The 11,218-nt window shown below is 36.6% G+C and overlaps 1 protein-coding gene across 4 annotated transcripts in view; it reads right to left on the bottom strand.

Moving 5' to 3' along the window:
• Positions 1-3,007: 3,007 nt before the first annotated feature.
• si:ch211-126c2.4 (uncharacterized) overlaps positions 3,008-11,218 on the bottom strand; it is an 11,956-nt gene continuing 3,745 nt past the window's right edge. For 2 of the 4 annotated variants that reach the window (XM_026917379.3, XM_026917378.3), the window contains 7 exons: positions 7,369-7,414; positions 5,821-5,976; positions 5,615-5,704; positions 4,838-4,957; positions 3,945-4,037; positions 3,748-3,819; positions 3,008-3,606 (listed from right to left, as the gene is read on the bottom strand). In XM_026917379.3, coding sequence (XP_026773180.3) covers positions 3,596-3,606; positions 3,748-3,819; positions 3,945-4,037; positions 4,838-4,957; positions 5,615-5,704; positions 5,821-5,976; positions 7,369-7,414 — 588 coding nt within the window. In that variant the 3' untranslated portion in view covers positions 3,008-3,595. The remainder of the gene's footprint in view (positions 3,607-3,747; positions 3,820-3,944; positions 4,038-4,837; positions 4,958-5,614; positions 5,705-5,820; positions 5,977-7,368; positions 7,415-11,218) is intronic. The other 2 variants (XM_034306233.2, XM_034306234.2) reach the window with 2 other exon arrangements.

The following is an 11,218-nucleotide window of genomic DNA, read 5'->3' as shown; positions in this document are numbered from 1 at the left end:
CTGGGCAAATAATTCACATCTCTCCACAATAACATTAGTACAGAGATAAAACAGACAACAACTAAAGCTTTTTAGATCGTAAAACGCTGTATACAATTGCCATAATAAAATTATAACATTTAAGCCTAGTAGGTTAGGTATTTAAAAAAAAAAGAAATACTTATGAAAAACTGCAAATGCTTAAAGCCCTGAATGCAGGCACAAATCCTGTTTTTTTGGCTGCTGGTAGAAATCAGAATCAGAAAAAAAAAGTTAATTGATTAACATTAATTAAAAAAATTAACATAAATTAGTCATTCCCCAAACAAAAACACCAGCTGGTAAAGGAACAACACTGATTGTTTTTAGCTACTTTGACTTTATTTACTTTCTCACGGATTGCTTGTATGTGTATATGTATGTATACTTACTGTCCACTTTATTAGGAACACATGTACACAGGGTCATTAATGCAATTATTCAATCAGCCAATCATGTAGCAGCACTACAATGCACAAAATCATGCAGATACAGGTCAAGAGCTTTTCACATTAAACATCAGAATGGGGAAAAATTATCTCAGGGACTCTGACTGTGGCAGGTTGATGGTGCTAGAGAGAAGAGTTTGAGCATTTCGGAAACTCCTAATCTCCTGCGATTTTCACACACAACAGAGTTTCCACAGAATAGTGAGAAAAACCAAAAAATATCCAGCAAGCAGGATTTCTGCAGGCAGAAAGGCCTTTTTTAAGAGAGGTCAGAGGAGAAAGGCCAGACAGGTTCAAGCTGACTGGAAGGCTACAGTGACTCAAATAAACACTCTTTACAATCACGTAGAACAGAAAAGCATCTCAGAACACAGAAACACATGGAACCTTGAGGCAGATGGGCTACAACAGCAGAAGACCACATTGGGATCTGCTCCTGTCAGCCAAGAACAAGAATCTGATGCTGCAATGTGCACAGGCTCAACAAAACTGGACAGATGAAGATTGGAAGAATGGCCTGGTCTTTTTTGAATAGGTAGAGCTGAGTATTATCAGTATCGCAGTGAAATGAATGAAAAAATGATTGTGGTGGACATGATGAACAGTGGTTATGAAATGACAGTCATCAAAGTCCTCTATATTTAGTAGTGAGTTTGAAGTAATTAACATATTGTCTTGCTCTCCCTTTTTTTTCTTTCCATGTCTCTTTGTCTGTCCAAATTGCTTTTCTCGCCACTGCCTGTACGACATTTTTGCAAAAGGCTATCTTTAATTTAATTCCAGTTTCCACTGAACCTGCTATTAGGGTGAAGCACCTTGTTTCTCTAGCTGTTACATTTAATAATAGATTAAATGTAAGAATAAAACACCACAAAACGGACCATGTTTGACCCCAACAGACTTATTCCTGTTCTCTGAATTTTGCCAGTGCTAGAAATCTTTGCAGGTTGCACTTGATTATGTGTTTCTTCAAGAAAGTATTGGTCTAGACAGATCATGATAGTCATCGCAAGCACAACTCTAAGTGGTTTAGCCACTGTGTAGTGATATTAGTAATGTTTCTGAATATCCAACCAAAAGAATATGGGTGAGGAAAAATAACACATCACTTAGACTTGGAAAGTTGCACTGGTTTGCTTTGCTTGATGATAGGAATAGCACATGTTACAGGGTAAGAATACAGAGGGGGAAAGAAATTAAGCATATTTACATTTGCCTACAGGTACATATGGAGTGACGATGTCATAAAATTTATAGATGGTTGCAGAGGAACTTCGATAGATGTACTGACAGTTAAGTGGTTCTCAGTGGTGAGATACAGATAATCAGTCAGATAAGATAAAAAAAAAGCACAGTCATTGGCTGTCTGGAAAAACTAGTCTTCTTTTTCCCTAGTTTCCTCATACCGTTGGATCCATTTCTTATTATTCTAGTTCACTTTTCTCATCAGGAAGCAACTGCATGAATAGTTGTTCATAACTACCCATTGTTTGTTTCTTCCTCATCACCAAGAAGACATTATAAGGCAAAACAAAAAAATAGTAACTTAAAATGTGATGACGTAATAATGATTTATGCTTCAATGAGTATTTGCTGCATTTTCCAAATTACAGGGCACTGCAAAATGCTGAAATATACAAAAAAAAAAAAAAAAAAAAAAAAAAAAAAAAACTTGTGCAATATAGCCTATATTGTACACACTGTGTTCTATGATAGGATTTTTTTTTTGTTGTTTAAAATCTTTAAAAACACAAAGTTTAAACATTGTTTTTAACCCCTGGTGTAAGCATTGCGCAATGGCAATTACTGGCAAGAACAGGAAATCCGCATGTAACACACCCATTCTGTTATGTTTTCATCAAAAATCAAATGCTCATATTAAAAGATAAGTAAAAAGGGTTTCGAAGTAACAGTAAATTGGGGAAAATGAGATGCTACAGTGCATTATTTTGCTGGTACACAGTATACACACAATAATCCTATTAAGAATTGATGTCACCAACCTGCATATACAAAGTCAAATAGCAGCCTGGTGCTGTTTCAGATCTCTACCAATGAAACATCTGCAATTCTGCGTAATACATGTGGATAAAGGAGGTCACGGTTTACCATTCTGTTACCCAACTCCAAAGCACGTTGAACTAGCACAGGATGTCCACACGTGATGTACCCTCTCTGATGTAACACCATCACTGTTTACACCACAGAAACTCTATGTACATTCTAACTACTGACTATTACGTAGTCATTATACATTCTGTATATTATATGCCAGAGAAACAGCAAAACATTACACCAGGAGCTTATATAATATACTAATACTATATAGCATATAATGCTAATATAAAATACTATCCTGAACTAAATGAAACTTTGAAACTAAACCACATATGAAGAAGGTCCAGTGCTGTTGAGTGTGCGTGTTGTTTGAAAAATAATTAAGACAAGGTTTGAAATTACTGTATGTTCTAATCCTGTCTGTGTGGACAGGTTGTGTATTACAGTCACATTACTAGCTGCAAGCCAAAAACCAAACAGCATTACTTAATGTATCTTTAATTCATGAAATATCAAGACAGCAAAAACGTTAAAGAGGGAAACAGACAATTTTGTTAGAAATCAACTTTCAAGTTGAATTAGATATCAGCTTTGTTAAATACAGAAGTATAAAACTGATCTGAAATGGCTGTAATGTCTATTTTTACTTCCCATGTCTTAAAAAGTCTATACACGGTAATTGTCAATTCACGCTTATAAAGCATCAATAAACATAATACTGTAAAAAACTTCCAAAGATTTCTGTTTTAGGAAAAGTCTTTTACAGAAACACCAACACTGTTTAACTTATTTTGTAGTGTAAAACCATCAACACGTTTACTGACTCAATTAAATAAAAAAGTCCCATTGGGCTTCCAAGTTCACAAAATACAAAGAAAATTCACAAGTGATTTATGTTGCACCTGCGCCACCAAGGAAATAGTCTAGCCTAAAAACAATTTGATGTTAACCTATTCTGTTAAAAAAGACAATATGGGGAAAAACAATAAATTAATAATTTTATTAACGATAATATTCAATTTTATTATACAAAATACATCAGGTTTGTAGGCCAGCCAAGTTCCTCTTCCTTAATGATGATCTGTGAAAAGATTATGCTTTAAATTTAGCATTGTAGGTAGTGCTAATATGTCAGAAAGTGACAAAAACAATACATGATTAACTTAGATAGCATTCGATACCAAAAGTAAATTGAATCAACTGAAACAACTGAGAAAAATACCTGTTTGTAAACTCTTGACCTCCTCTAAATACGACTCCAATTTTTGTTGAAGTGAGACCCACTTTTTACAATCTGAAAAAGATGGTGTCACATAGATTCATAAAAGCCTAAATATGCAAAAAAAAAAAAAAAAAAAAAGACATGTATGAGAGGGTTTTAACAAGGCCAAAAAGACTATGATGTCTAACATTACAAACCTGCTGGTAGTCGACCAAGATCTTGAAGAAATCCCCCCAGTTCTTCATGAAATGTGAGTAATTTCTCTTGAAGTAGTGTACAATTTCCACAGTCTGTGTAAGGGAGGAGGGGGGAAAAAAACTTATTTAGGAATGTGCTACATATCATATATTCTGTTAACATTAGGCGTTAATAGAGATATGTTCAAGATATTCATTTTATAGCGTGATGGGGAAAAACTACTGAAGCCCTAATCGTACAGAAATTTATTACTGACTTTGTGGGCACCAGACTTAAGGTAATCACAAAATGTTGCTTTCTGTTGTCCTGTATATTATTGCAAGACAGATACGTTAACACTGATTGGCGGCAGCCTGAAATTAAGGAGAAAATGCCATTGTACTACAGAACAAGCAACCAATAACACAGAACATCATATTAATATAAACCTGTAATATGTCTTGAAGCGGGAACTACATATTATTGCAGTAAAATTTCTGACCAATCAGAGTCAAGAATTCAACACCATATACAGAGTTACACAAATGGACATGGCAAATCAAAAATAAAAACGGTCCTGAGCTGGGCTAGCTACATTATTTCTTCTGCTTGATATAGTTACTGCTTGTAAGCACTCCATGGTAAAAGCAATAATAAAATGTTAGCTATTTAGCTTAGCTGTTCAAATCTTTGCTCACTTTGTTCAGCTGTAAGGTTCCAATAGGTGTGACTCCTGAAATTCTTCAAATTCAAAATATACATTCAAAATAGGAAATGCTGGCATATCTGATAAAAATGCTGAAAGCCTGACTGATAATGGTGGTGGATAACAGGCTGCTAGGCAGTGATTTAAGAGGTAAGCAAAATAAAGCAGTCAAATACACAGCGATCTGTCTATTATACTATCACATACTGGTACCAGCATTGGGTCTCTTTGATGTGATGTCTGTGGGAGCGGTTACATTCTTCTGAACACCTTCCCCTGCCTCTGAGCCTGTTGGAGCTTCAGAGCAGCTGGGCTGGTTTTGCAGATCTGAATGAGGAAAATGTCTTCATCTAACATTCTTCATGCTGTCAAGCCACACAATGGGCCTCATTTATCAATCTTTAATAAAGTTGTCTGAAAATTAAAATGAAACTAAAAATTTCCATAAAATTCTATAAATGAATAAAAATAGAAAATAGTTTTATTTGTCTTCATTTATGGGTTTGTGTCAGCTTGCTTTCTTTGTTTTACATTCTTTAATTAATGCTAATAATATAAAACGACTGGTTTTCACAAAATTTTCCTTGATTGTACTTTTACTCCCTTACGTAGAGACTACAAATCACTTCTGTAAGTCGTTCTAGATTTGGGCATCTGCTAAAAGCTATAAACATAATAAATATAAGCAATATAACCTGTCTCGAGTATAATCCATATATATAAAAGTGCAGCAATCCATGCAAATTAGATGATTTGAAGTGGATCAAGTTGAGGCCTACATTAGTTAGTCTTTTTATGCATATATTTAAACACACTCAGGAGCATGAGAAGGATACGAACGTTTTTCTGAATTTACATGAATGTTAAATTACTTGTGTAAACACTAGTATGAACAGTTTACGAATAAATCCGTTCATATCCAGCATGATAAATGAGGCCCAATGTATAGCGCTTATTAGTTAAATGAATAGCAAATAATCATACCAGTTTTCTTCCTTTTTGCCAATGGCAAGGCATCACTGCTTGCATGCTTCTGAGAAAAACCCGGAAGCAGTGAATTCCTTGTCCTTATAGCTTTAAATGAGGTAGAACACAGTGAATAAACCAAAAGAATGAGGTATATAAAATAGGTCTGTTTAAACAGATAGAAGGAATATCTACATTTGGAAGAAAGGACTACAGTAAAGCACCTGATAAACCAGATGGTTTGTTGTTAGTCGGAGCATGACCAGTTTCTTCTGAGGAAACAGCACTCCCAGGTGGCTTAAGACCAAATCTTCCTCGACCAGGGGGTTGCAACCCAGAGGGTTTAGGCAATGTCATACAAGTGTTTCCAGCCTTTTTATCTGCAAATACAAAACAATAGTACAAATTTCACTACAGGATTTCTCATCACTATGACCACTGTAATTCACTGCTGTAATATATTGGGTTCATAACACTTCATTTCGCAGAGATGTTGTATAATCTGAACACAGTATTTCTGACCATCTATCTAAATTCAACAGGTGCAGAAGAGGGCTGTATACAGACCTTTATATAAATCTTGACAATATGCAAGAAGCCCTCTTTCAAAGTTTTTTTTTTTGTGTGTGAATTGATTACTCTGACCAGTCTCAGGTGTTCCAAAATAGTGTTTGTGTGGGTATTTTAATGAATTTCCATCAAATAAATGTTTCATTTTATGTTTAATATTGTAAGCCCAACCTCAACACCACGTCACATCAAGAGGTTCAATGTGTCTGTTTATTGTCAGGGTTTTATTGTTATTCCACCATATAACTTGTATACACTGGAACAAAGTGTTGTTTCATCAGAACTATGGTTCAACACATAACGTGGTAGCACGGTACAAAGGACTACATAAAGTGCAAATATAAAACAGTGTGAGACAAGTGCAAGATCAGTAGTTAGAAAAAAATATCTGCAGCCACCAGAAATGAATCAGAGCAGCAGAAAAATTGTTTAGCAAAACAGGCTACAAGTGACACCATGTTCTATATCCAGTGGCTAAACAAGATATACAATTAGACAGTGTGACCAACAAAACTTCACCAATGTGAAAAAACATCACACAATGCGACATGTAAACATGCATGACCAGGATTTCACCCGTCCTACAGATCAACTCCATTATTAATCTGGCACAGCCGGGTGCAGTAGAGCCCCACTCTGCCCCCTTCTGTGCTACCCAAGTTTAACATCACAACTAATAACTATTACAATGAACATTTTACAGCTAAAAACACACAAAAAAACATCAAAGACTGATTGTAACTATCCTTCTACTATACTTCTGAATATTACTGAAACATCTTTATGGGAGTAAACACCACACAAAGTAGTTACCTGCTGTTCTAGCTATCCTGTAGTAAAAATAACTTTAGTTATGTATTTGACCTTCTTATCAGTAAGAATTCTCGGGCGGGCGGGCGGGCGGGCGGGCGGACGGACGGACGGACGGACGGACGGACTCACTCACTCACTCACTCACTCACTCACTCACTCACTCACTCACTCACTCACTCACTCACTCACTCACTCACTCACTCACTCACTCACTCACTCATAAAAATAAAATAAAATCATCCCACACTCGGTATTTGTCAGAAGTACTGGCCAAATGGAGAGATCATATAGTCATGGGAACAGAAACTGCACAGATGAGCTGATCACAGCAGCATGAAATTAGCAGAGCAAGCATTGCACACACAAAGTCGGGGGGAAAAAAATCTTACCTGCGGTCAAATTACATGTACTGGTGGAGGTAGCCACAGATGAAGACTGGGGAGGGGGGGGACAAAAAAAGCTAGTTAACAAAAACAGTGTATATTAATCATAATTCCTTAACACAACTCTAGGCTTCCCTTAGTATAACAAACAGACCATAATGCCAGTTTATTAGGTACACCTACCTCGCAACTATACTCATTGGTCATTTTATCAGGTTGATACAGATGCCCTTTGGGTACACATGTATAGTTCTGGGTATATGGTTACTGATTTGTCTCCCACTACACAATCCATAAATGGAACAGGGCCGCCACAGGACCACTGCTGATACCTAGATATTATTTGGGTGGTGAATCATTCTCAGTGCTGTAGTAACACTGATGTGGCATGGTAGTGTGTGTGGTACGGGTACGAGTGCATCAGTGTAAACATTTTGCACTTACTGGCCACTTTATCAGACACGTTTTATTACACCTTATAAGTGTGTTTTGCATCCAGCATGTCTGGGGAGAGCCAATCAAATATTTCATTAGTTTTGACAGATGCAAACACTCCATCCCTGCTTGGATGCACATCAAACAACTGTACTACGATCCTGCAAAAATCTGAGACCTCGGCTCTCTTCCAGTGTTACTGGTGTGAACATCTTGTTTATGAACATCTTGAGAACATGTTGTTCAGAGAGTGCGAGAGAGGTTGGAGAATGTTATAAACAGGAAAGTGTGGGCCTAAGTGATATTTTTTTGTGATACTTCCCATAATATTGGAACATCTGTGAAAGCCAACACAGATGTTGCTCTAAATGTCATTTCTCTGAGTTCTATGTTTTGTCCTAAGGTTTTGCAAACTTTTGCATACAACCATAGTCGAGAAAAGCTACCAAAGTGCTGCGTGCATGCCTGTGTTTTATTACACCAATTTAATTTTATCTGTAGGCATTTTATCTGCGTGTCACTGTTTAATATTAGACTATGAAATGACAGGTTGTAAGCAGGAACTACCAGAAGCCTTCCAAAATAAAGGTGCAGCAATAAAAGCAGAGAACACAAAGAGCAAAGAACACACCCAAGAGCCACTCATCTATTCTGTCTTAAGTGTTACTTTCTAACTATGCACTTCTGCTGGCTGGATATATATAGTCCATGGACTTTCTCAACCCAGAGGCGCCAATGAGATGTTTATAAGTCCCAGAAATGCTGCTGAGATAAACAGACCAATTAGAGAAAAAGAAGGCTGGGGATTGTGAGCATGTTGCACATACAAACTGGAGACACAAAACCCTTGTTGTTTTCAGTCAAATAAATGTAATGTACAGGATATTTTTTCATTACACTGCCTATGAATGGAATGACGCAGTGAACAGCAAATAACACAGTACATTTTCTACATAGCCGATTCCTTTTACATGTCACTTGTCTAATGTCCCTCATGGAAACCGTGAAATGGTTTCACACAGCCAACATTTTTCACTTTTTCACTGATCTGCTGCTCAAACTGTTTGAATGCATCTGAGCACTGACCTGCGTACGACAGCAAAGCAAACTGCTAAACATCTGCACAACTCTCCTCAATCATTCCAGATTCATGATCTGATGATTTATTAGGGGAAAAAAGAAGACGGAACATTGACTTATGGCTTATTTTCAGTGATAATTCATTCCAGTGTACTTTGATGTTAAAATACAGAGGTCCTATGCAAAATGCGACAGGTCTGCAATAAAAACAGGACAAAACTGAAACTAGAGCTACAGAAGATTACATTCACGCCCTTTAAAACATTGCTTTACTAATCTTAATATGGATGCTGAGGTGTTTGTATGTAGCATTAAATGAAGCTAGTCCTCCTTGATGAAGTTATATACATCGGCCCTGTGTAACTGGCAGAGGAGGAGGTGTTGCACTCATTTAGAATGATAATCTAGGCATCACACAAAAACCTAGTCACAAATTCAATGCGTTTGAAGTTCTTTATACTAACGTAATAAATGTACCCATAAAAAATAAGTCTACCCAGTCGATTCCACTAATTATTATTTACAGACCCCCAGGGCCATATTTTGAATTCTCTATCCTGGTTGTTTCTTTAGAAAAGACTTTAATATTCATTCTGATAACCCAGAAGACCCTCTGAGAACAGAGTTTGGTTGATTCAGTAGGGGTCAAACAGAATGTAATAAGACTCACTCATAATGGTGGTCACACGCTTGATCTAATACTAACATTCCGATTAAATATAGAAAATATAGTCACATTTCCACAGTCTGAAGCTCTCAAATCATTATCATCTCAGATAAACTGTGTTTTAATCATAATATATGCACCTTGCCATACTACCACGTCAAACGTACATTCACGTCGGCTACTGCAAAGAGCTTGATCAGGCAACTGAATGCTTAGAGTCAATGTTCCGCTACACGCTAGATATGGTAGCTTCACTTAAAAGAAAAATAATTAGAGAGAAAAAGCTAGCACCCTGGTATAACGATCACACACATACCTTAAAACAGAGCACTCGAAGATTAGCACATAAATGGTGTTAAATGGCATTGGTAGTATTTCAAACAGCATGGAAGGAGAACCTCCTGAGCTGTAGAAAATCTCATAGTGCTGCTAGATCAATGTATTTCTCCACCCTAATTGAAGATAAAAATAATCCTAGATTCTTATTTAATACTATACCAAAATAAACTAGGAATAAGACCACAACAGAAACATGCACACAATCATTATATAGCAGCGATGACTTCATGAATTTTTTCAATGGCAAAATTCAAAATATCAGGCAAAAAATTCAGACTATTAATTTAAAACCAGACTAACTAACCCTGTAGATAATAATATAACTATATCAGATCAACAATTAGAATCTTTTACTCCCCTTCGAGAGACCAAATTAATTTCACTAATTTACTCATCAAAATGATCAACCTGTATACTCGATCCCTTGCCTACATGTTTCTTCAAACAGATAATTCCAGACGCAATTGAACTTCTCGTAAAAATGATCAGTTCTTCCCTTAGCACTGGCTATGTACCTAAATCATTTAAACTAGCAGTAATCAAACTCCTGATTAAAAAAACCTGACCTCAACCCCGGTCAATTGTCCAAATATAGGCCAACATCAAACCACCCCTTTATCTCCAACATCCTAGAAAAGGTTGTAGCACAGCAGGTACGCTCATATCTACATAGGAATAACATTAATGAAATGTGTCAGTCAGGATTTAGGCCTCATCATAGCACAGAGACAGCGCTGGTTAAAGTGGTAAATGACCTACTACTGGCCTCTGATCAGGGTTGTGTCTCTCTGCTTTTGTTGCTTGACCTTAGTGCAGGTTTGGATTCAACTCCGCAAGGCTCTGTTTTAGGCCCGCTGTTCTTTTCTTTATATATGCTACCTCTGTTCAAAATTATTTGTAAACATGGTATTAGCTTCCACCGTTACGCTGATGACCACAGTTGTATGTTTCAGCAATGCCAGATGACAGACACCAGCTTAATAAAGTTGAGGAATATGTAAAGGACGTTAAGCACTGGATGCTTATTAACTTTCTTTTACTTAATTCTGACAAGACAGAAGTACTTGTACTAGGACAACATGCAGCTAGAAGTAAGCTTTCTGATTACATAGTAACTCTGAATGGCCTTTGTTTCATCATGTGCAACAGTAAAAGACCTTGGTGTGATTATTGACTCCAGTCTTTTATTTGAAGCTCGTGTAGATAATATTACTAGGACAGCCTTCTTTCATCTCAGAAATATTGCTAAGATAAGAAATATAATGTCACTACACAATGCAGAAAAATTATTTCATGCTTGTGTTACCTCTAGGTTGGATTATTGTAATGCCTTGC

The sequence above is a fragment of the Pangasianodon hypophthalmus genome, chromosome 7 (assembly GCF_027358585.1).
Source record: "Pangasianodon hypophthalmus isolate fPanHyp1 chromosome 7, fPanHyp1.pri, whole genome shotgun sequence".
NCBI classification, from domain to species: Eukaryota; Metazoa; Chordata; class Actinopteri; order Siluriformes; family Pangasiidae; genus Pangasianodon; species Pangasianodon hypophthalmus.
This window is presented reverse-complemented; position numbering and strand designations above follow the sequence as displayed.